The 23,536-nt window shown below is 55.8% G+C and overlaps 1 protein-coding gene across 1 annotated transcript; it reads right to left on the reverse strand.

The window, feature by feature from the left end:
* Window positions 1-4,952: 4,952 nt before the first annotated feature.
* On the reverse strand, window positions 4,953-23,315 carry CSK (C-terminal Src kinase). Its single transcript, XM_077123779.1, has 13 exons — window positions 23,105-23,315; window positions 9,818-9,897; window positions 9,412-9,525; window positions 9,198-9,310; window positions 8,532-8,751; window positions 7,566-7,659; window positions 7,340-7,405; window positions 7,155-7,254; window positions 6,972-7,062; window positions 6,523-6,596; window positions 6,237-6,432; window positions 6,039-6,125; window positions 4,953-5,815 (listed from the first exon to the last, which is right to left on the reverse strand). Exons 2-13 carry the CDS (start codon window positions 9,830-9,832, stop codon window positions 5,633-5,635), a joined length of 1,353 nt encoding a protein of 450 aa, XP_076979894.1. The 5' UTR covers window positions 9,833-9,897; window positions 23,105-23,315; the 3' UTR covers window positions 4,953-5,632.
* Between the last annotated feature and the right edge of the window lie 221 nt (window positions 23,316-23,536).

The raw sequence follows: 23,536 nt of genomic DNA on the forward strand, positions 1-23,536 counted from the left end.
TCCAGCTGTGACGCGCAATTCTCCTCCAAATGCTCATCCCTCCAAGCAACCTGATTTCTGCAACAATAAATTACATGAAAAAAAGAAAGGGAGTCTTAAGGGACCAAGCAAATAAATGCAAAGTGTGGACCTTGTCTGGAGCCTATTTTAAACCAGTCGACTTCAAAAAACAAAAGAGAGGAACAGTTGGGGAAATGTGAACAATAGTTATCTGATGATATTGAAGAATTATTAAGATTTTTGAGAGTAATAACGGTGTGGTGGTTAGGTTGAAAAAAAAGAAGGGGTCTTTTTGTCTTTCGGAGAAACATACTAAGGATTTACGGATGAATGATACAACAACGCCTGTGATTGGCTTCAAAATACTCCAGGGGCCGAGGGGCCAGGTGGTAGGGTTGGCTCAGGACTGGCCTGGAGTTGACAATTGTTGAAGCTGGGTGGTGGGCACACGCAGTTCATCATCCTACTCTCTCTGCTTTTATATGTTTGACAATTTCCATAACAAAAAAGTCTTTAAAAGGTTAGAAATCTTGTATTTCAAATATTTTTATCCAAATAAAGGTTGGTTTTCCAGTGTGACTAATTCACCAAGAATTGTCGCTGGCTTATTCTGTAAACTCCCAGTAGGATCATAACAGAAGCTCCTCAAATTGATTAAAGCCGAGGTGATAAAGGAAAATTTTAGGACATGCTAAAAGAAAAAAAAGTTCAGTTCTCAACACTAAGCCCTCCCCAAGCCTCCACTGACCGCCCCCCTCCTTCGCAGTTGCGCTCCCAGGGGGCCCCACGCTGTCCCCACTTCCTCGTTTCCCTCCTGGTCCTGAACGTGCTGCCTTCTCACTGCTCCTGTCCCCTACTGCTCTAGCAAGAACTTTGAAGACCCCTGTTCGCTGCACCCACCTGCTACTTCTCAAATTTGACCTCCCCTCCGACTCTACAATGTGAAATGTTGCTGACACTACCCCTGCTTCCCTGGTCCCTGAAAGGCCCCCTTCCCTGCGCTGAGACAGGATGCCCCAGAGCCCACCTGCTTTCCTCTTGCTCCCTGGCTGCACTTTCAGCTGCGCCCCCTCCTGCGCCTCTTATGCTGGAATTCCTCAGGGCTCGCTTCTCTCTTAACTCTCCCTATGCTCCTGGCCAAACTCATCCAGGTCCAGGATTCAAGCATCCCTGTCATGCCCGAGATTTTCAAATTTCTCTGTGTAGCCCAGCCTTTCCCCGGAGCTGCAGGCCTGGATGCCTGACTCACCGGGAAGATCCCTGCTTGGCTGTTACAAAGGCCCCAGCCACAACACATCCAAACAGAACCCTTCTTCGACCCCCCACCCATCTCAGAGTGCAGCACCCACCCCATCATGCAAGAGATCGAAGCCCCCACCCCACCCCACCCCAGATCCCTTCCTCCTCTACCTCATCCCCTACACCCAGCCACCAGCAAGCCTGAAATCAGCTCTTGTCACGTTCACACTGTATAACCTAGTTCCTTAATCTTTCCAAGACTCAGTTTCCAATTTGCAAAATGGTGGGGGTAATAGTATATACCTCCAAGAGTTGTTGAGAGGGTTTACGTGAGCTAGTACGTGAGAAGTGCTCAGAATGGCTTCGCCAACAACGGGTGCTCGATGAAACGGCAGCTGTGTTCACCTTCCTCTCCATCTGTTTCCCCAGCCCAGGGCACCATCGGTTCCTCCTGCTTGAGGGGCTGCAGCTTCCCCACCGTCTCCCTGCCTCCACTCTGGGCCCCCCACCTCCAGGCCAGACCAGAACTGGAAACTTTCTAAAATGCAGACCCGATCGTGTCCCTCCCCTGTCCTAAAGCCTTCCATAGCTCCTAGCCATCGTCACAGTTACCGGTCTCCAGCAGGGCCCACAAAGCCAGGTGGAGACTGGGCCCGGCTTTCAGTTCAGCCTTACTCGTTCCCCAGCCGCACCCCTCAGCACCTTAGCTCCGTCACACTTGAACACCCACAGTTCCCCGCCCTCAACGGCTGCCACACCTCACCGCCTTCGCTCAGGCAGTGCCCTTCCTCTGCCAGGAACACCCTCGCCCTCTGCCCCTGCCTGTCCTCCAGGTGTCTGAGATGCCGCCCGGGCCCTGCTGCCTCCTCTGCCTCACTGGCTCTGTGCTGGCCAGCAGGCAACACCCCAGCTTTTCTGGACTCCAAGCTGAGTCTTGAGCAGCTTCTCCCATTTGTCAGTGAGCTCCTTGAGGGTGGGAGCTGTGTCTTGCTCATCTGTGAGTGGCCAGTGGTCGGCTCAGAGCAGGATGAGAAAAGACAGATGGAAAACAAAGTGAGACTGGGAGAAAGAGGGTGGGGGTGGGGCGGGGTGCACGGCGGGCAGACTCCTGCACCGCCAGGTGGGGAGAAGCGAACGCCTAGCTCTGCAGGCCTGCATTCCTGCACCTAGTCGATTCTCTTGCCTGCCTGGCTCCTTTGCAGGTTCTGAACCCAGAGCCCGGTTGGCCCGGCTAGTGAGATTGAGATTATTAAATCCCCGCCCACCCCTTCAAACAGCAAGGTCAGGGGGAAACCACCATGGCGAGCGTATTTACACTACATGGACATCAGCAGACATCCTAAATCAGAGATCCCCCTACCCCTCTTTCACCCTAGGTTTGGTTGTTAAACATTTAACAGCGCCCCGCTGCTTAGCTCTCTCTCCCTCTCTGCAGTTTCCCTGGAAGGACATCCCTTTCCCTGCTCAGGCCCATTCCTCCCTTGTGCTCTGGATTCCAGCCTCTTCTTCAGGAAGATTCCACCATCACCACTATCATCCCTTTCCCTCTGTCTTCCACCTCCCTCTCAGTACTCAGGCAAGAACCAAAGACAAATGTCTCTTCCTCAGCAGCCAAATTTGCTCAAGCCTCTGCCGTCTTAGAAAATCCTCCCACATCTCTAATTCTCATCCTCTTTCATTTATAGCTAAATTCCTTAAAAGATCATCGGCCCTCCCACACCGCTCACATCCACCTCCTCTGCCAGCACGGGTCTCACGAAAGTCACTACCGATTTCTTGGAGCTAAAACCCATGAGCAGATCCATCTCCTTCTCCTGCAGATGCCAGGAGCCCCAGACCCTGGCCACTCCGCCCTCCTGAAACTCTTCCCTTGGCTCACACCTCACTGCTGGTTTCCTACTGGTCTTGGGCTGCCTTGCCTTGTTGACCCCTTCCTCTTGACTTTTAAATGAGAGCTGGCTGGTTTTTCCTTTTCCCTGTCTTCCCAGAGTGACCTCATCTTTGCCTGTGGCCTCAGGTTCACTCAACCAACTTACTCAACATCTCTTGGCAGTTTCAGAGGCACTTAACTCACTTTTCTTCTGGGACTTGTGAACCCCAGCCCCTCCTGGTTGTCTTGCTCAGCAGGGGCCCTGCCACTGCCCTCCCCATCCATCCTGCTATGATGTCAGGCACCACTGTGGCTCCTCCCTCTCCTTCACCTTCAGGCAGAATCCACTGCCAAGTTTGGTCAATTTTACCTCTGACATCTTTCCAGAGTCTGGCTACTTCCTGCCATCATCTCTTACCTAAGCCAGTCCTCACTGGTCACTCCACACCCACTGAGCTCCCCAAACTTTCTGCAGCAGAAGCTGGGCATTTCAAAACTACACTTCTTATCAAGTTACCCCATTTAAAATGTGTCACCGGCACCCCAGGGCTCTTGGCTTGCTAGAAGGCGAGTTTTTGCCACAGCCTCACCTCTCCAGCCCCACCGTACCCCTCAGCCCTGCACTCTGCACATTCTCACTCGGTCTCCTCTGAGATCCTGGAACACACACCCTCCCTCCAGTCTCAGCAGCTTTTCTTGGTATGCTGGCTACGCTGTTACTTCTTATTTATCCTTCTGACCTCAGCTTAAATGCTGCTTCCTTCAGAAAGCTCTCTCTGATCAACAGACAGGACCTAATCTCCAATTTATGCTTCTTTCATAGCCCTAATCAGCTTGCAATTATCTGTATAGGGTTACTTGATTGCCTGTCTGCCCAGCTATGGACTCCATGAGGGTCTGTGTTGCTCACTGCTGAACCCTAGTGCTAGCACACTGCAATGTTTGTTAAATGAGTGGTCTGGTTTTAGAAAATTAGTCTGGCAGTGTGCAGAAAGGATGAGTAGAGGAGGAAAGGAGCTGGTGCACTGGGCTAGGAGAGATAATGATGGCCAGAATCGGCAGAGGCAGTGGGGGTGAGAAGCAGTTCAGCTGACAGAGAGAGGAAGGGTCAGAGTCCTGGCTGGCCAAGTGACCTCTCCCAGTTTGTCTGTGTGAACAAATTCTGCCCCTCATCCAACCATGGAGGCTCTCAGCTCCACTTCCAGCACGGCTTGCCTTCTCAGTGGAAGGCACCCAGGGGCAGGATTTCCCCCACCCTCTCGTGTCCTCAGACCTTGCAAAATCCAGCAAGCACAGGGCTTGGCACATGGTGGGATGGGGATGGGCATCTTCAGTGGACTCGAAGAACTGCTGGAAGCTCAGAGCCTTTTCCCCATCACCCTTCAAGGTTAGCATTTTCCTCAGTCTTGAACATAGGGTGCAACTAAGACCCCAACCCCCTATCTGGCCAGGCCTGGAATCCCCACCCTTGGCTCCAGCCCTTCTTGTACTGAAGGCTTGAAGAGCACAGCAGTAAAGGCAGCTGGAAGACCCAGCCAGCATCCCGTGGACTGGGCCACGAGCACCAGCGCCCGGCCTAGACTGCAGCAGGACAGGGGGGGAAGGGAGTGGGCAGCGTGAGCTCACCCACGGGCAGACACAGGACACTCGCTCGTGCAGCTGACACAAAGCGGCGGCTACATCTCCCGGCCGGCCGTGCTCCCCGCCCGCCCCACGAACAGGGCAAGCACAGCCCCACTCACAAAGACAGGGGGATGGACACGATGGACACAGTGAGGGTGGGAGAGGAACCCGGCAGGACAGGCAGGCTCGGCGGAGGAAGCGCCGAGGCCGGGCAGCGGTGTCCTCATGGAGCGGTTTATTACGATTCCATCTCACAAGGCGGTGGGCAGGCGGCAGCGGTACATGAAATCCAAGCCCCTGACAGACGTCTGCCTCGGGCGCATGCAAACAGTGCAACATGGGCAAGCGCAAACACGGGGCGACCGAGGCGACACGGGACACGCAACACGGAATGGGATGAGGGTGGGACGGTGGGTCCCTAGAGAGGGGCCCGGTCCCCAGACCCTCGTGGGCAGGATGGGAAAAAATAAGATTCGTACTTCTTGTAAAATGCCCATTTGCTGGGTACTTTCTTTCTCCTTATCTTGAAAAATCATAAAAAATGAAACACACGGAAAAAAAATCTCAAAAAAAGGAAAGGAATAAAACTCTTAAGAAGGCAAGAGATGGGAGGCTGCGGAAGCATGACCATGGCAGGGCATCTGCCTCCTGCTCCTCGGCCTCCTGCCTTCTTGGCGCCTGGTGCGGGGGCTCCCCAAGCCCCATAGGTGGGTCCATGAGAGAAGGTGCCAGGCAAGGCAGAGTCCTTGGCAGGCCAGGGGGCACAGGCTGGAACAGAGGAGAGGCCCGCTGGCTGCTGGGGCTCAGTTCAAGCATGGGCCCAGTGGGCAGGGGGCCCCCAGGCCCACATCTACGCAGGTTCAGTCCCCACAGGCCCACGACCTGGGTGGAGCTGGGCAGTCACAGGTGCAGATCGTGGGTTTTGATGTGCTCAAGCTGCTCGCGGAGCTGCAGGAAGGAGGGCCTCGTGGCAGCATCCAGGTTCCAGCAATTCTTCATGACCTCGTAGACCGCGGGTGGGCAGCCGTCGGGGGCATCCATCTTATAGCCTTTCTCCACCCGAGGGACAACATCCTTCAGGGGCTGTGGGCAGTGGAGGGGAGGGTGAGCTGGCACAGCGCCTGACCCCAGAGGGGAGCCCTTCTAGAAAATGGACTGGAAGCTCCCGAGGGGAGGTCTGAGGCTTCGAGGCCTCAACCTGGGGAGGTAGGGCCCAAGAAGGTCCCCACAGCAACCCCGAGCCCACCCTTGCGCCACGCCCAGCCCCGGCCCTGGCCACGCCCCTGGCCCTAGAACCCACACTCACAATTCTTGGATAAGGCACTCGCCCAAAGGAATAAATTTCCCAGAGGAGGATTCCAAAACTCCACACATCAGACTTGGTGGAGAATTTCTGCCATGTGAGTGGGAAAAGCAGCCGTCAGGCCCTGGGAATCTGGGGGTAGGGGATACCCCAGGATCCCCGCCCACCACTGCTCAGGCCCTGGAGAGACGCTTGCCCCACCTTCTCTCTCAGGGCCTCAGGAGCTGTCCATTTGACTGGTAGCTTGCCCGTGTCCTGGGTGCTGGAGGCTTCCTTGGTGAGGCCGAAGTCGCTGACCTTGGCCACATTGTCCTCGGACACCAGCACATTGCGGGCAGCCAGGTCCCGGTGCACGAAGTTGTTGCTCTCCAGGTACTCCATGGCCTCGCAGACATCGCTGGGGGCAGGCCGGACACGTCCCCTCAGATGCGGACTCCCACAGCAGGGCGGGGCCCGTTTCCCCACCCCCAGGGGCTGCTGCACTCACAGTGAGAACTTGAGGAGGCAATCTCCACCCAGCACGGACCGTCCCCGTGACCGCAGGTAGTCCACCAGGCTGCCCTGGGGCAGAACAGACAGACCAGCAAACCCCACAGGTCAGACCTGCCCTCCAGCCCTCAGGAACTGGCCTGGGGGCAGGGTAAATGATGACACCCAAGGGAGAGGTGGGGAAAAAGGAACAGGGGGAGGGGTTGGAATGACTGTTTCCATTTCACAGACGACGAAATTGAGGCTTGGAGAGGTGATGTGACTTGTCCCAGGTCACAGTCAATAAATGATGAGCCAGGACAGAGGCCAGGCCCCAGGTGACTTCAAAGCCCAGGTGGCAAAGCTCATGTGGAAGGAGGGGACAGAGGAACAGGGCCCAAGGGCATGGCCCGGGAAGAATCTCGGGGCAGCTCCAGGAGGGGGCTGGATGGCAGGACAGGTGCACACCTTGGCCATGTACTCAGTGACGATGTAGAGCCCGCCTTTTTCCTCCACGACCACGCCCAGAAGCTGGACCAGGTTGCTATGCCGGAGTTGCCTGGAGCAGTGCAGGGATGGTCAGAGCCTGCCCAGCCTCCCCTTCACCCCTTGCCCGAGTGACCCCCCCACTCCCCTCCTGCCCCAACTCACGTCATGACTGAGGCTTCAGCCAGGAAAGCCTGGGCAGTGGCATCGTTCTTAATGCACTTGACAGCTACTTTGTTCCCTCGGTAATCGCCCAGCATCACATCTGGGGGAAAACAGGGCTGGGCTGTTCCCTGCACTCCCCACGGTTCCTCAGCATTTCCCAGGGCTCCCACGCATTTCCCACTTACCTCCAAACTCCCCCTTGCCAATGGTCTGCAGCAGCTTCAGGTCCTTCATGTTCAGGGCCCAGCCACCTACGGGAAGGGACCAGCAGGGGCACTGAGGCAAGGGCGGGGGTCACAGCTTCGGCAACAGAGGCAAACTGGACTCTAGAATGTGTGGAGGGCTCTCCAGAGCCAACAGGATGGGGAGAGGTTGACAGGCAACTGAGGACTGGGGTGGAGGGGCACTCACTTCGGGAGAATTCATCCTGAGCCGCCACCGTGCCCTCCATAACCTTTGGCTTGATGAGGCGAGTACAGAGCCCATCTGCGTCCGAGGTGTAGTGCTGGGGACGGGAGGTGAGACCCTCAGAGCCAGACCCCCTGGCCCCTGACCCAGGCAGCTCACACACGCCACCGACGTGTTACCACCAGGGGGAAGCAGAGGCTGGTCTCACCCAGCCAGGAGATGCCAGAGGGCGGGAGATGAGGCGAGAGCTCACTATTACCGGCAGGGTAGGGTTTAGGGAGGACCCAGATTCTAAGATGTGGCCCATTTGCCCAGCTGCTCCACACCCAAGTGCTGGACAGACACTTGATTGTTGCTACCACCCTGGGCCTTGCCAGTGTCTTGGGTCAGAGGCACAGGCCTGGCTCAGTCATCAGCATCTAGTCAGCTGTGCCCAGGGCCCTCCCCTGCCCAGGCCAGCAGCAGGTAGGACTTGAGAGTGAGCACTAGGTCTGGCAGAGCCTTGGAAGCTGGTGGTGTGCACACACACCTGGGCATGTCATGCAAGTGCAAGAGCCCAGGGGGCCTTTGACCATCAAGGCGTACAGCTCAGGAGCACGTGTCCATACATGACAGCTGTAGCTCTGCAAGTGATGGAAGGAAGCTGGTTCTGGGATCCAACAGACTTGGATCCTAGTCTTGGCACCCCACTCTGTAGCTGTGTGGCCTCAGGAAAATCCTTTAACTGCTCTGAACTCTCATTTCCTGGTCTACAAATCGGGGTCAGTGGTACCCTCCCCTGCGATGGCACTGAGAGGTCAGAGAGCAAGCAGGGTATGCAGCAGGGGTCCATCGAGTTGCAGGCTCAGAGGTTGTATGACATGCCCAAAGTTACCTGCCAGAAGTGGAGGGACTTGGCCAGAACCCAGGTCTGGGACCCAAATCCCCCAGGGGACTGAGGAGCATGGCGGTCGGGGAGTGACGCCTCACCTCCACCAGCTGCATGAGGTTCTCAAAATACACCTCCTCATCGATGCTGAGCTTGCTGGCATGGTACATGATCCGGTAGTGCTCCACCTTGCCCTCGCAGCTCACGCACAGCGTGTAGTCCCCAGGGTAGTTGGTGCTCTCCCGCACCAGGAACAGGCCTGTCTCTGGCGGGTACAGAAGCCGCTCCGCCTGCTCTCGTGTGATCTTGCCGTGGAACCAGCTGGGGAGCAGTCAGGCCAGGCATTATGGCGCCCCAAGGGTCCTGACCCTGGCGCCTCCGGCAACTCGCGCACCACCCAGTCTCCACTTTCTGAAGCTCTTCTCTCTGCTCGGCTTCCTCCCAAGGTTCTGGCTCATTCAGCCAGGCATTCAAGGCCCTCGGCGTCTACTTCCCACCCCGGACACACATGCACCCCACCTGGCTCTGCATGTGCTGTGCCTTCCCCTGGAGTGCCCATCTTTCTCCAGCCCTCCTACCCCCATCTTCCTCCTATTTGGGGTCCAGCACCCAGGTCCTTCCCTCATTTGGGGAAGTCCTCACCATACATTCTAGCCCCTTACTCTAGCCTCCCTGTTCTTCGCTGATTCTTTTCTCAGTTTCAGAAGCTTTTCTTTCTCCTTCCTCCCGAGGCTGGGAGGTCCCAACCTCTTCCCAGCAGTACTCACGGCATGAGGCTGAGCTTGGTGCCTGCCTTCACGCCCTCCCGTTTCTGGACGTAGTTGGCTGGGATGATGCCTTCACGGCCCACCTTGTTTTTGGCTTTGTACCAGTTTGGGTCCTGGGGGAGAGAGTAGCCCAAACAAACTCAGTCTCACCCATCCCTACAGGGAAATCCATGGGGGTGGGGGGTGAGGCAGGGCATATAAGGTCCCCAATTACCTTGGTGACGGCCACAATGGTGAGCACGTCTCCTTTGCAGAAGGGAAGGTCCTGCTCGGCAGTGCCATGGAAGTTGTACTTGGCAATACATTCTGTACCGGACGGCCAGGCGGCCTGCAGGGCAGTGATGTGGGTGGGGGCAGCCTAGGGCTTCTCTCCACCCACCTGCCCACTCATATACCCTTGAGGTTACAGTCTCTCAGCTGCTCGGTTCCCTCCGTGAGCCTGGGTGAGATACCCTACCCTGAAAATCTGCAGTTTCACCAGTGCTGTGTGCCCAGGGTGGGACGGGGTTGGGAAAGGGGAGCGTGGATCGTTCTGAGCCTGTGTTCTTCCTCCTTTACTCAGCAGCCCCTTGGGGAAGTGGGGGATGCTCGACAGTCCCAAGACCCCACTCCCCTGGTACCTGTATTGCTGACATCTTCTCAGGAGATCTGGAGTCCCTGTGTCACAGGAAGGCTGACCTGTCACTTGGTACCATGAGAGCTGCAGGGACACAGGGGAAGACCAAGGAGGAGGTGTGAGGAGACAAACTTCACCTAGTCACTGAGCTCTCACTTCCCCCACATGAGGATGAGCATGTGCTTAAAGGCCTGCTGGGCTGGGCTGGGGCGAGGGCCTTTCTCTCCAGCCTTTGCAGGCTGAGGGCCTGCCCAGCCCTGGGGTCTTTCCCAAGCATGCTGGCTAGGGTGTGGGCAGGAGCAAGAGGGCTGAGGGCCCCCAGGAACAGAGGTGGCCACCAGCCCCACCCCTGGAGGGGGTCTCCTGGGTCCAAGAGAATGGCTGACACGGGTAAGGGAGGCTGGGAAGGTTTGTAGTACAGTGCCCCTGCCCCTTCAGCCCCAACACCCATGGCAGCGATCGCTGTGCGGGCAGGACGGGGCGGGGGAGGGGGGGAGCTCTTCTGTGTGATGGGCCTCCCAGCTCCTTCACCTGTGACAGCCTGAGCAGTAATTCTAAAGCTGAATGTTCCACGGCCCCATGACCCAGCCTTCCCACTTCTAGGTCCCCACCCAGAAGAAACAGTGCACATGTTCACCAACAGACACAGGAACAAGCACAGCCGCACTCCCTGCAGCAAACCTCAAAACTCCCTGACGCCCAACGAGAGGAAAATACAGCAGATGTGGTGCATTGACAGAACAGAACACTATACAGCAGCACATAGGAATAAACAGCAACTATGGAACAACACTGATGAATTGCTGAACATGATGTTAAACCAAGAAGTTCAACACAGAGAGTACATACTATGGTTCTATCATATAAATCTGGCTAACATGATTTCTGTCAGGACAGTGATGACATCCCCTGCCCACACAACAAACAGCGGGGCATGAAGACGATGCTGGGTGCTGGTTGTATGGACTGCCCAGGCCCAGTCACGGGTGAGCTGACTTCGTGGTAATTCACCGGGCTGTACCCTTACGATTGGTACATCTTTGGGTTGGGTGTGAATGTTTTACTGTACCAAGGTTCACCCCCCAAGACAGCTACCTCTGCCTACCCTCAGCCCCAGAGCAGCAAGCAGCCCCTGCCTTGCACACACATTCTTTGCGGCCCCAGCCCAATGATCCTTCCACCATCACCTCCCAAATGCAGCCCAGAGCCCCCTTACATTCATCTTAGGGCTACTGTCCCCTTAGACAGGGTCAGTGACTTGTCCATGGTCCCAGAATGTTAGAAGAAAACTTCCTTCACATGCCTTTATATTGGGCTCATGATAGGACAGAGGAGGTGGGCGGCCAGGCTGAGGGTCACAGACGTTGGCACCTATTTCAGACCAGGCAGTGAAGACATTTTAGTGCATGTGCCCAAGGGTGAGGGGTGAGCAGGGACTGTGGCATTAGGTGGGCTTCCTGGAGGAGGGAGCACTGGCGCTGAGCCTGAAGACTGGAGAGCTTTGAAAGGCAGAGGACAAGCCAGGAGGCACCCTAGGTTTGTATGATGGCTGCAGCAAAGGTGTGGGCAGGAGACAGGTACAGCTGTGAGAAAGTGAGCTGGCTGGAAGCTGGGGGGAAAGAGAGAGGGAGGAAGACAGACTGGGCCATTCTGGGGCCCGAGAACCCTGAGTTTCTAGAGTCTACCCTGAGCACCTCTTGTCATCCTGCTGTGGGAGACTGCTTCAAGTGGGCCTGTCTTAGACCCTACTGGGCCCAGGGTATGCTTATGGGGTACCTCGAATGCCAACCTGAGGAGCTAGACTTTGATGCAATGGGGCCTGGGAGGTTTCGCCAGGGGGGCATGTAATCCAGAGAACCAGAGGGAGTTGGGGAGGCCTGGCCAGAGCCCAGCAGACTGACAACCAATCCCAGGCCTCACACCTGGGTCTAGAGTCAGGTAACCTGGCCTCGAATGACTCTACCCCTGTGAGTCTCAGACCCTTCACCCGGAAAGACAGGACAGAGGGCCCCTGCAAGCAAGCTGTGGAGGGAGTGGAATGAGAAACTGAGCTCGGAAGCGTCTAGGGCAGGCCCAGCACGCACCTCCCAACTCTCCCTGCAGAGGGGCTTCTGCCTCTCAGAACACAGCCCTTCCAGCCACGAGGGCAGCCCGTCAGCCTCTGCCTCGCACAGGAGGAAGAGCCCCACCCCAACACACACGGGATTGAACCATCAGTTCAGGGACCTCTCCCTGAGCTCCCGTGGGAGTAGGCTACAGGGTGAGCTCTTCTTACTCACATTTTATAGAAGTGGAAACTCAGGGGAAGAGAGGCCCAACGACTTGCCTCAAGTCACACAGCTCATTAAGCGTGCCAGCCCAGAGCTTGAACTGGGGTCCCACTGGGTCTGGCTGGGCCCCTAACCTTCAGGGTTATTTCTGAATAGAGGCCCTGCAAGCTCTCCTTATCCCCTAGACTCACCACCAGTGCAGGAGGCCGTGGAGGCTGCGGTGTTGTTAGCCACCCTCCCAGCTGTCAGTTTGCAAACAATCCCTTCCCAATCTGCAGCTGCTGCTGCCGCCTCCCCACTGACTTGATGATAATAATAAAAATAATAACAGCCCCTATTTTCTGAGCCCTTATTCTGTGCCAGGACCTGTTCTTGGAACATTATGGCTCATGTAATTGTCACAACAACCCCAAGGGGCTCAGAGACTACTATTGCCCCACTTCACAGATGAGGGCCTTGAGTGAAGTCCAGAGGCAAGTGAGCAGCCTGTCACACTCTGCCATGTGCCTGAGCCACTGGCCCGTCCTTGCTGGCCCCAGTGCCTCCCTGCATCTGTGCACCTCACCATGCCCCAAGGAGCTGCCAAGCTGGGATACTGGTCTAGGTAAGAGTGACAAAGTGGGAAGCACCCACAATCGGCACTGGAGCGGGGAGGGGGGGACGATTTTGCTCTTCAAGGGAAGAGCAAGTTCAGGAGTGGTCAGAAAGGGCCTCCTCAAGGGGCTGGGCTTAGAAGGACACCGAGGCTACAGAAAGGAAGAGTTAATCCCAGTTTCCCCATCTGTACAATGGGTTGGCGATGTCCCTGAGCTGCAAGGACTGCTTTACGGCCTGGAGTTGCCACTCAGCACTGGGAGCAACGCCAGTCTTGTGACAGAAACACTGCAAATGGGAGCTGCTGACCCTCTCTAACGGTCCCACCCCAGTAAGGTTAGGAGCCTAGGATGGCTCAGCAGCCTGCCTCCTAGTGCCTAGGCTGGAATCCCCCTCCGTAAGGCCACGAGGGTCTGGCCAAGCCACCCCTGGGGTGTGAGCCCTGTTTCCTTCCAGGTCAGCTCAGGCTCAGAGCCAGAGTCACTGGGAGGGGCCACTGTAAACCAAGGCCTCCACTATCCTGCCTGGGTTAGACACAGAGTGTGGAACCTTCCTGAGGTTATTTGAACCAGGGGCAGGCTACTTTGTGGGGGCTGTCAGAGGCTTTGGTCCTGCACCTGGCTCTGAGGCCACCTTGCTGTGTGATCTTGGGAGAGTCACCTGACCTCTCTAGGACTGCTGGTTGTAAAGCTGGTTCTAAACTCAGCCAAACCTCTTTTCCACCTGCAGTTCCCAGACAGCTGTGCCTCACCCACTTCCCATCTTGGCCTGCCATCCCTACTCCTTCCCCCTTCTCTACCCAAGGAACTTCCACTCAATCTTCAAGGCTCAACTGAGGAATCTCTTCTACTGCACACCTAAGAAAAAACAAAGCAGGGCAGTCCCTGCAGTGCTGGGTATAGCGGTCATAGGTTGGGAGACAACTTTATATTCATTAGTAGGAGACAGAGTAAATAAATGACGAGATAGCCCTAACAGGGAACACACATCCCTCCAGTTCTGATGGGGACAGAGTAGATCTCTAGGTGCCGGTAAAGAACACTCTCCATGATACAGAAAGTAAAACACCAAGAGATCCAGCTCAAGCTCCTGACGGAAAAGTTGTTGAGGAAGAGGAGAGTGACACAACTTCTAGATTAATTAGAAAGAGGAAAAAGCACCTTCACAGGGAGGTTTGGCAGACACCTTAACCAAGAGATCAAATTAGGCATCACCAACCACGGACAAGCAAATGCTGCATGCCTCCTGACACACAGAGGTGGACGCCCACTGCCTGTGTGGTGTCCCTGCCAGAGTGGCAGGAAGTAATCAGACAAATCGAAAACAACTGGCCTGGATCCTTAAATCATTTGGGGACTGTGGTAGTTAGATGCAGTTGTCAGCTTGGCCAGGTGAAGACACCTAGTTCTGTTGCTGTGGGCATGAGCCAATGGTACGTGAACCTCATCTGTCGCTGATTACATCTGCAGTCAGCTAGGAGGCGTGCCTGCTGCAGTGAATGATGTTTGACTTAATTGGGTGGTGCTTAAATGAGAGAGCACAACGTAGCACAGCTCAAGCAGCTCAGCCCAGGCCTCTGGAGATGTAGAAAGAAGTCACCCTGGGGAAAGTTGTTGGAACCCAGAGGCCTGGAGAGAAGGCCAGCAGAGATCACCCTGTGCCTTCCCATGTAAGAAAGAACCTCAGTTGAAAGTTAGCTGCCTTTCCTCTGAAGAACTAACGAAATAAATCCCCTTTATTAAAAGCCAGTCCGTCTCTGGTGTGTTGCATTCTGGCAGCTAGCAAACTAGAACAGATTTGGTACCTGAGAAGTGGGGTGCTGCTGCGGTTTGCAAATACCAGACATGTTGAAACGGTTTTTTGGATGGCTAAGGGGAAGACTTTGGAGGTACTGTGAAGAGAAGGATGGAGAAGTCCTGGAATGCTTGAAGAGACTGTTGGTGTAAATGGAACCACTGCCAATCTGGACAAAGGGGGACACAAAAGGGAAGAACTGGTGTTTGCAGAGTGACAACCAAGGAAGCTTGGGTCTGAAGCCAAGAAACCTCAGCTAGGAGAGTGGACCCACCCATATACGTAGAGAAGGTGAGTTTACCCTGAAGGGCAAAGATGAGTCTCCCATCTCATTGCAGTGGAAGAGTTGTGCTGCCTCAGGCCTTGGAAAATGTACAGTACACTCCTTGGGGACTGGGGAGAGCCTGGCTGCCACCACATGGAGGGGTTGAGTGTGTGCTCCAGAAATGGCAGAGCCCAGGGGTGGCCCCGATGCCTGGAGAGAGTGGAGCCGAGAAGAAGGTGGTCTCTTCAATGTTCCCCAAGGTTGATTTGGAAAGAGGTGGGCCACTGCATAAGCCCTTGGAAAGGGTGGGACTACCACTTTCTAAAGCTGAAGGATAAAAGACTTTCAGACTGAAATCCAATGGTGTTTGCCCTGCAGATTTTCCTTCCGATTTCTCCCTATGGATCCTGTGACTGTCCCTCCTTTGCCTATTGGCACCAGATAATTTGTTTTGAGATTCACAGGTCCACAGCCAGAAGAGAATTTTTTGCACCTTAATATTGTTTAAGGTGATGCGTGTAGTTGCCAAGTTGATAAGGGGTGGACATGTGGTAGTTAAGATCCAGTTGTCAACTTGGCCAGGTGAAGGCACCTAGTTCTGTTGCTGTGGCCATGAGCCAATGGTATGTGAACCTCATCTGTTGCTGATTACATCTGCAGTCGGCTAGGAGGTGTGCCTGCTGCAATGAATGATGTTTGACTTAATTGGCTGGTGCTTAAATGAGAGAGCTCAACTAGCACAGTCCAAGCAGCTCAGTATACCTCATCTCAGCACTCATAACTTAGCCTAGGCCTTTGGAGATGCAGAAAGAAATCACCCCAGGGAAAGTTGTTGACCCAGGGACAACAACTGGGGAAACAGAAATAATATCATGGAATTAATGTTAATTTCCTTACATGCGATCATGGTGTTGTGCTTATGTAAGAGATACATCCTCAAGTATGTAGGGGGTAAAAGATAGCTCTGCAACTAACAGTCAAATAAGTCAGCAAAATAAAAAGCTGGAGAAAAAAATAAGGTGCAGAAGATTATCTATGATACACTATTAATTGTGTTTTTAAAAGAGAGCATGAAATACACATATAAACTCAGAGATGCATAGATTATCTTTGTTAAGACAGGAAACTGATAATAGAGGTTGCCTCTGGGACAGGATGTTGGGAAAAGTAGGAATCAGAAATAAAAGGAAATAAAAGGGAAACTACTTTTTACTGCATAATTGCTATTTTGAGCTATCTGAAAAAAACAACAAAAAAACACACCTCTGCCCGGAGCCTTCCTAGGTTCCCAGCTGCGCTGGCTGTTCTGGGCCTCCACAGCCTCTCATACATCCTTGTGCTCCCGTAAGAACCTCACTGGCCCTGGCCTGTGGTTTAGGGCAGCTGGGGGTTCTGCAGGGGAAAAGTTGAGGCCTGACTCATGTTTGGGCCCAGAGTGGCTGCTTGGTAAATGAGTGCTGAATGAATGAATGAATGAATGAAAAGGGGAAGCCAGGCTGGCTGCTCCACACCCAGGTCGCAGTCTGACGTTCTCATAACTGATGGGACTATTTTTAACTTCAAAAGGACAGCAGCTGTCACCCCACCCCCATTGGGCTAGGGGACAGGGGGCTTGGGATGTGGCAGGGTCAATGCTTCACCCTGACTTCCTGCCCGAAATCCTACTCCCAGCAGCCTTTCTGCTGGGGTCCCGGGAACAGGCTGGGCATTGTGCCCAAGTGCTGAGGTCAGTGGCTGTGGCCTCAGGCAGGCCTTTCTTGGGAGCCCAGGCTGGGGGTGTGGGAGGGTGTGTGTATGGAGAACAGGGGATTGGAAGCTAGAAACTCCTAGGCTACCCTTTCTCTGCCCTCAGGGCAGTGGCAGACCCCAAAAGCAGGTGTAGGCTGAGGGCCAGGGTAGGTGGAGGGGCTCCTAACCCTGCCCCCTTACCAAACCTCCACTGCTTAATGAGGCATGGGAGCCTTCAGTGACTATTTATGCCTAGCTAAAAATACCCACTGAAAAGGGAAGTACACAAGAGACTGGGGGGGGGACGGGACACTTGGGGTTGTGGCCTCCAGAGACGACAAGCAGGATCAATATGCCTCCTCACTCTTGGAGCCGGTGTCTCAGGAGCCTTCCTGGGTGCCCAGCCCCATGCTTGGTGCGCCGGGGATGGGCAGCAGGAAGAAAGGGGCCATGCGCGCCTGCCCTTGGGGGGACCAAGGACTCCACTTGTTGGTTTCTCCTCTACGCCCAGCCCTGGGTTGGGAACCCTAACAAAACGCAGACTGGATCCTGTTCTTCTGACTACCGGATGCCCAATCATGGCCGGGGAGCTCAGTGCCTCCACAGACTGAGGAAAGACAGGATACTCCAGAAAGCCTCCAGGAAGACTGGGAGGGTGGAAGATCTGGAAGGATTTCAGGTGGAAAAAACTAGAAGGGCGGGGCTGGGTCAGGCTAGGATTAAGACTCCAACCTGCGTTAATTAAGGCAGAAGAGGGCTCAAGGAAGAAGTCCAAGGAGGCCTCGAACCAAGCTCAGAAGGTCCCTACAGGTTGAAGGGCAGCTAGCTATAAGCAGAATTAAGTCTCACACATGGGCACAGCTCTTCTCGCCCCCAGACAACGGGCAGTGCTCCCAAGGAGGGCGTGCTACGCAACAGTAGTTGGGCTGGTTTGGCAACTATAAAATCAGCCCCACCCCTGGTTATGCAGCACCTTCCCTGGCAGAGGGAGTCCAGACTGAGGGCACTGTGACAATCCTGGCCTCACACTGACTCCAGCGGCCCTGGCAGGTAGTCCCAGCATCCGCAGCACCCCCACTTCACAGATGTCTCGGGGTACAGCAGCACCAGAACTGGGTGTGAGACCCTCCCTGGGGGCGGGAAGGATGCCCACTTAGGCTCCTGTGTGCGCTGCCCCACCCCATGGCTTCCTCAGCCCTCCTGCCCTAAGGCCAGGGACCAGTTCAATGGCTGAAGAATGTTAAAAACCAAATATCAGCCACCCCCAATGGCTTAATGGGACCAGAAATCCCATCTAGCAGTTTGGGAGAGGTGGGGGGCTGGGGTTAGAGGAGGCTAACAGGGGAGCCTCCTCCCACAGCACCGCTGTGGCTTGAGGCTGCCACTCCTGGCCCAGAAAGGTTTCTAATTACTGCTTTGGAGCCTAATTACCTCCATGTGCTGGGCAGCAGGGACTCGGGCCTCCCCAGGGCTTTCACCCAGGCCCCTACCCACCCCCCTACTCCCTTAAGCACAGGCTGTGATCATGGTCTCCTCATCTGCATACATTTACATAGAGCCCCTCAGAACTGACCTAAAGAATCCTTAAATGTCATGTCCTTCACCCCCAAAATTCTCTTCCTCCCAGGTAACAGATGGGGAGACTGAGGCCCAGAGGCCCACAGGTTCTGGCCCCTAAGTTCCTGGTCCTTCTACCTGAGAACTGCGACCATCAGAGCACAGAGGTCAGAAAGGAAAGCCGAGGGGCTCGTGGCAGACAGACAGACAAGACTTGCTACCCACTAGAGGCAGGAGGGGACTATCACCCTTCCCCACAGGGTGGACTGTAAAAATGAAACAGGGCCTCGTGTTAGGTACCGAATCCTCAGAATACGGCTCTTGTGAGGCAAGTACTGCTGATCCTTGTTTGAGAGGTGGAAACAGGCTGCGAGGAGGAAACAGGCTGCGAGGAGGGAAGCAACCCGCCGGGTCACCCAGCTTCCGAAAGGGAGAACAGGCATTGGAACTCACATCTGCCTGACTCTTGGTCAAGAGGAAAAACCTCCACGGTTTCCCTGGGCAGATGGGGGTGGGAGGGGCCTGGGCTGCAGCTGAGGGGAGGTCTGCCCAGGGCATAGGTGAACTCTGTGCCAACTGCTTGCTGAACTCCCCTCTGCCTCTGACCTCCTCTACTGGTCAGCAGGGACCTCTCAGGTCTGGTTCTTCACTCTTCCCTCCTGTCTCCCTGAGCATGGGCAGCACAGGCCACAGAAGCACGGGACAGGTGAGGACCAGGAGCTTGGCTGGGTGGGGCCAGGTTAGGCAGGGGTCAGATGATACCCAGGCGTTCAGGGGCCCACAAAGCTTTCAACCTAGCTGGGGGTAGAACAAGCAGAGGAGCTTGTTCCTTCGACTCTGGGCCCAGACCACGGAAGGGGCGGGGGGAGACGTTGTGGGGGAAGCTGCGGTTGGAGGCCCAGCCCCACCGGGGCGTACACAGCTAGTGTGCGATGAGAAGCTGCCCCCTCCCCCCAGCACCTCAAAACCAGGAAGAGAAACCAAGCAGATAGAAAGGACAGGGTGGGCTGCAGGGAGCCCTCCAGGCCTGGGGGGCCTGCCAACGGTAGCTCCACAGGTATGATATGGACAACTGCTGAACAAACCACTTTTTCCTCTGGGGCCTCAGTTTCCCCATGGGAAAAATGGGATTCTCTACCTATTCCTGGTGGTCTGCCCAATTGGTGCAGCTGCAATCAATGGGTGCTGCAGGCTGTATCATGCCTGATAAAAGAGCACCCCTAATTGGTGAGCTCTGGCCTGTCTCAGGGTGCAAAAGCTCACCCTAAAAGCCAGCCTCTCCCTGCTCACTTCTCCCCTCAGCCACACAGGGAGCACACTAGTTCTTCCTTCACCAGCTCTTTATTTTTAGGTCTGAATTTGACTTTAATCATTACTTAGCGGATTCTATTTCCAGCCCTCAGATGAAGGGACCCAGAGGGGAGGAGGAAGGGAGGCAGTGCTCCCTGCCTGGTGTGGGGGGTAGCCTCCTCCTCCACCCATCCTGTCCCACAAACAAGTTGGAGGGGGGACTGAGAAACACTCAGCCGGGCCAGCATCTTCGGGAGGACCCCACCCTGTGACCTCATCGCAGCCCAAGCTCTGGGACAGGAGGGCAGCTGCAATGCCAACTTCCCAGGCACCAAGACCAGGAGGGAGAGAGACACTCCACAGGCAAATATCTGGCAGCCACAGCCTGAGGTTGCTTGACTGAGGGGCCTCTACACTGAATGTGCCACCTAAGGAGGAACCCCTGCCTAGGTTAGTCCTGGGCCACCCCGAGGACTCATCTGGGGCTAAGGTCTCTTAGGCCCAGTTAGTTCCAAGCTGAGATGAGTTTGCGCCCATTGCCCATGGGGCAGCCCTGGGGGAGTGGGGGGGGGCACTCCTAGTTACCCTGGTCTCCACAGAAGGCAGAGGGAGAAGAAATAAAACATCACAAGAGAACACACTCAGGTGAGGCCTAGGGGACACTCGCCAAACAGGAGGACAGTTACACCTGAGAGTTCCTCAATGACTCTGCAGGACTTCTGTGTTTCCTTCCAACTCTCAGCTAGATGAGGCTGGCATGGCTGCCCCTGGGGCTTAGAACGTCTGGGTTCCTTGCCCAGGTCTCAATTTCCCCAAGGGGCTGAGGGGACCTCTATTCCCACTGGGGAAATACTTGCCCTAGGAAGTAGCCTAGATGGGAGGCAGGAGGCAGCCAGGCTCTCAGAGAAGAGGCCTGTGTCCACTCAGCTCTAGTGCTGGGAGGCCGGAAGCGGGGGGTGGGTCAGGCCCCGGAAATCAAACAGCAGCCCATCTTCCCAGGGCAGGTCAATCACATGGTGATGAAGAAGGGGGAAGGCAGGAGGCGGGGCAAGGCACTGGTCATAGGAGCCCAGAACCTCAGTTCAGAGGACCTTGGGGCAGGGGCCATCCTCAGCCCTGCCCGGTAAGCAGTTAGCCAACTCGGTCCAGGGCTCAAACAGCTCAAACAGCTCAAATAGCTCCACCACACATCCAGAAAGCCTGCTGGAGGCATTCTCTCCACACCACCCCACTAATAAATGGGAAACAATGCATAAGCTCAGTAACAGGGCTTGGGTGAAGTTGCTCTGGCAGAGCTATTTGGAATATTCTGTAGCTTTTTAGGAGGAAAGTTACTTAGCCTGTGCAGAATGTGAGAAAATGCCTATGGCCCCAGTAGTAAATGAAAAAAGGCATCATGGCTTGTACATTCGAACGGCAACAGTAAGAAAAGAAATCAGGAAAAGCTGGCAGGAAACTCCAAAATGCTAATAATGACTGTGTCAGGTAAAGGAATAGTGGGTGATTTTTGTTTTCCTTTCTAGATTTTCTGTAGTGCTGTTTTGTTACTTTCAAAGTTAAGAAATTAGTACTCAGGTAGCAGCCGGCCTGCCCCCAGCTCAGATCCTGGCATCTGCAGACGACCCCAGCATTTTCCACTACAGGGCAACTGCTTGACTACAGGACACAGTAGTTTCTCAGACACACAAGGAGGAGAGCCAATAATCTCTCCTTACCTTCTCTTTCCCAGACCAAATACTCCTGTTCTTTGGGAACTGGGTCTCAATCCTCCAAAATACCTCAAAAGATGGAGCCCAGAACTAGACACACGCTGTCCTGCCCAACTAGGCCACATTCCCTAATAAACCACCCAGAGACTTTTTGGGGGCAGTCATGTCACACCTGTGCTCATTCGGTGTGTCCTCTCTCCAACCCTTGCCATGGGACACTCCCACTTGAGGCTCAAGCTCTCTAGGCCCAGAGTCCCCTGGGAACATCTTCTGGTCCTTTCATGCTTTCCATTTGATGTAGAGAGAAGAAAAGCCCCTTCAGAGGGGGAGGAAGGTACCAAGTTTCCCAAATGAAAACTGCACACACACTAGTACCTTCTACAATGGCCTTGGGACTCCACGCCTCATCCTCACAGCCCACGGTTCATAAAAAGCATCTAACCATGCCAGGTCCCATCCACAGGCTGGTGAGGAAGTTAGGGCTGGGGCCCAGGACAGCTGGGTCCCCTCTAATGTCCCTGATGGAGCAGCAGGGAGAGAACCCTAAACCAAGGGCAGGGGCCTCGAGTTAGACAAAACTGCCAGCAACCCCAACCAAGGAAGCCCAGGCACTGCTCAGCACCCTCCAGGGACCACCCCCTCCTAGGATAAAGATGAATCTGCCATACTTCCAACCTCACACTTGCTGCCTTTGCCCTGTTCCTACTGTGGACATGCTAAGACAGTGGGACACCCAGGGTGCGGAGTTTTGCAATAGGCCCTGTGGGTGTTCCCATTCTGACAATGGACCATGCAAAGGGTGTAGGGAGCTACCAGTGGTATCAGGGCTCCCATTTTCCTGATCCTGAGCCCATCCCTGTTCTGAACTTGGCTGTTTCCGTGCTGGGGGGCCGGGGAGGTGGGGAGGGCAGGAGGGCTGGAACACTACTGACCACCAAGTTGTTCCAGCTCAGAGTCAGGGTCCAGGACTCCAGCATCCTTGACACACCACACAGTTCGCACCTCACACCTACCACATCTCCTACCAGTGGGACCTAGCCTCAGCCACCAAGGGGAAATCCCACAGACAGTGCTGACGCTGAGTACAGACCAGAGGAGCTGGGGCCGGAAGCCCTCACCCTCCTCTCTAGTCCTCTGTAGAGGAGCACGTGCTCACCCCGCACCATCCCTCCTAGGCCACCTTAGTCCCTAGTGGGTGATGGTGCCTTCCAGACTCCCCTCCATCCATGGCAGCCCAGCTCTGCAGAGATGGGGTATGAAAGGATGGTATCCTAACTCTGCCAAAGGTCTGGGGGTAGTGACTTCCCCCTTTGGGCCTCGTTTCCTTGGTCTATAAAATGGGTGGGGAAGTAAACCCTTAGTTAAATTCCAAGGATACAGAGGCTGGACACGCCCATTCCTGACAGCTGGCCTGGGCCCTGGGAACCTGGGAGAATGGGCTGACCAAGCTGCATGGAGGTGAGGGCACAGTGCTAATGTCCAGTGTCGCCTGCACCCAGGATGGAGGCCCTGCCCAGTTTCCCTGCCCAAGGGTCAGAGGTCTCTCAGCTCAGGCCTGGTCTTCTGGGAGGCAGAGGGTCAAAGGCTCCAACCCAGGACCTGGGCCTATGATAAGGTTCAAGGGAAGTGGCTGGGCCCTGGGCTGCCAGAAGCTAGCAAGGCCTCGGTGGGGAGTGGGGAAGGGGTCAGACCCATGCAGGCCAGGACACCTGCAGGGAGGACCTGGCCATGGAAGAGCAAATTCCCATGGAGTCCAACATCAGGGTCCTGGCCCACCCTGGCACCAGGCTCCAGCCACCGCCCCCACCCCCATCCCCCCAGCTCCACAAGGGGGGGAACTCGGGTAGGCCTGGGCCAAGTCTGTGTGGCTCGCAGGGCAGTGGCTCTCCCCGCGTGCTCCCCTCCCGGTCCAGTTCTGACAGGGACTCCCGGGAGAATTTGAAGCTGGGAAGGAGGGGATAAGGGAGATGGGGGATGGGAGTGGACGCGACGGAGGCAGCCACGGAAGCGGGACGTGCGACCTCCACCGTCCTCCCTCGGTGGACACTCACACCCCGCCTCCTCCCGGGCCGCCGGGCACTCACCTCTCTCCCGGCGCTGCGGTCCGAACCAACTCGCCGCGGGCGGCATCAGCGGCCTGCGGGACAGTCCATGCGGCCGGGGGGAGGGGGGGCGCAGGGGTCCTCGGGGGTGCGTGCCAAGAGGTCCGGGGACGGAGAGAGGGGGGAGGCAGGGCGGCCAGACCGAGGCAGGGGGCAGGCTGCGCGGCCGGGTCGGGGAGGGAAGAAAGACGGGGGAAGGGGGGGTGGGAGGGAGTAGGGGGGAGGAAACAATGTAGCCGGCGCGGCCCCCGCAGAGTTTCGCTTCCGAACGCCGCTACCCAAGCTCGACTTCGGATGGTCGCGTCCGCTGCCAGGGGCCGCCCCTGACGCTCTATCGGGGGCCGCGGGGGCTCCCCGCGCTCCACGTCCCGGAGGCTCCGGCGGCCACAGGCTGCCTAGGGCGGGAGGGGCGGC

This window comes from Tamandua tetradactyla, chromosome 12, assembly GCF_023851605.1.
Source record: "Tamandua tetradactyla isolate mTamTet1 chromosome 12, mTamTet1.pri, whole genome shotgun sequence".
Classification (NCBI taxonomy): domain Eukaryota; kingdom Metazoa; phylum Chordata; class Mammalia; order Pilosa; family Myrmecophagidae; genus Tamandua; species Tamandua tetradactyla.

Excerpts from the sequence above, each read along its gene's own strand:
- CSK (XM_077123779.1), bottom strand. Across the intron at positions 9,311-9,411 it reads CCATTGTGGCCGTCACCAAG|GACCCAAACTGGTACAAAGC; the intron begins GTAATTGGGGAC and ends TCTCTCCCCCAG. Across the intron at positions 6,126-6,236 it reads CTGAGGCCCTGAGAGAGAAG|AAATTCTCCACCAAGTCTGA; the intron begins GTGGGGCAAGCG and ends CTCACATGGCAG.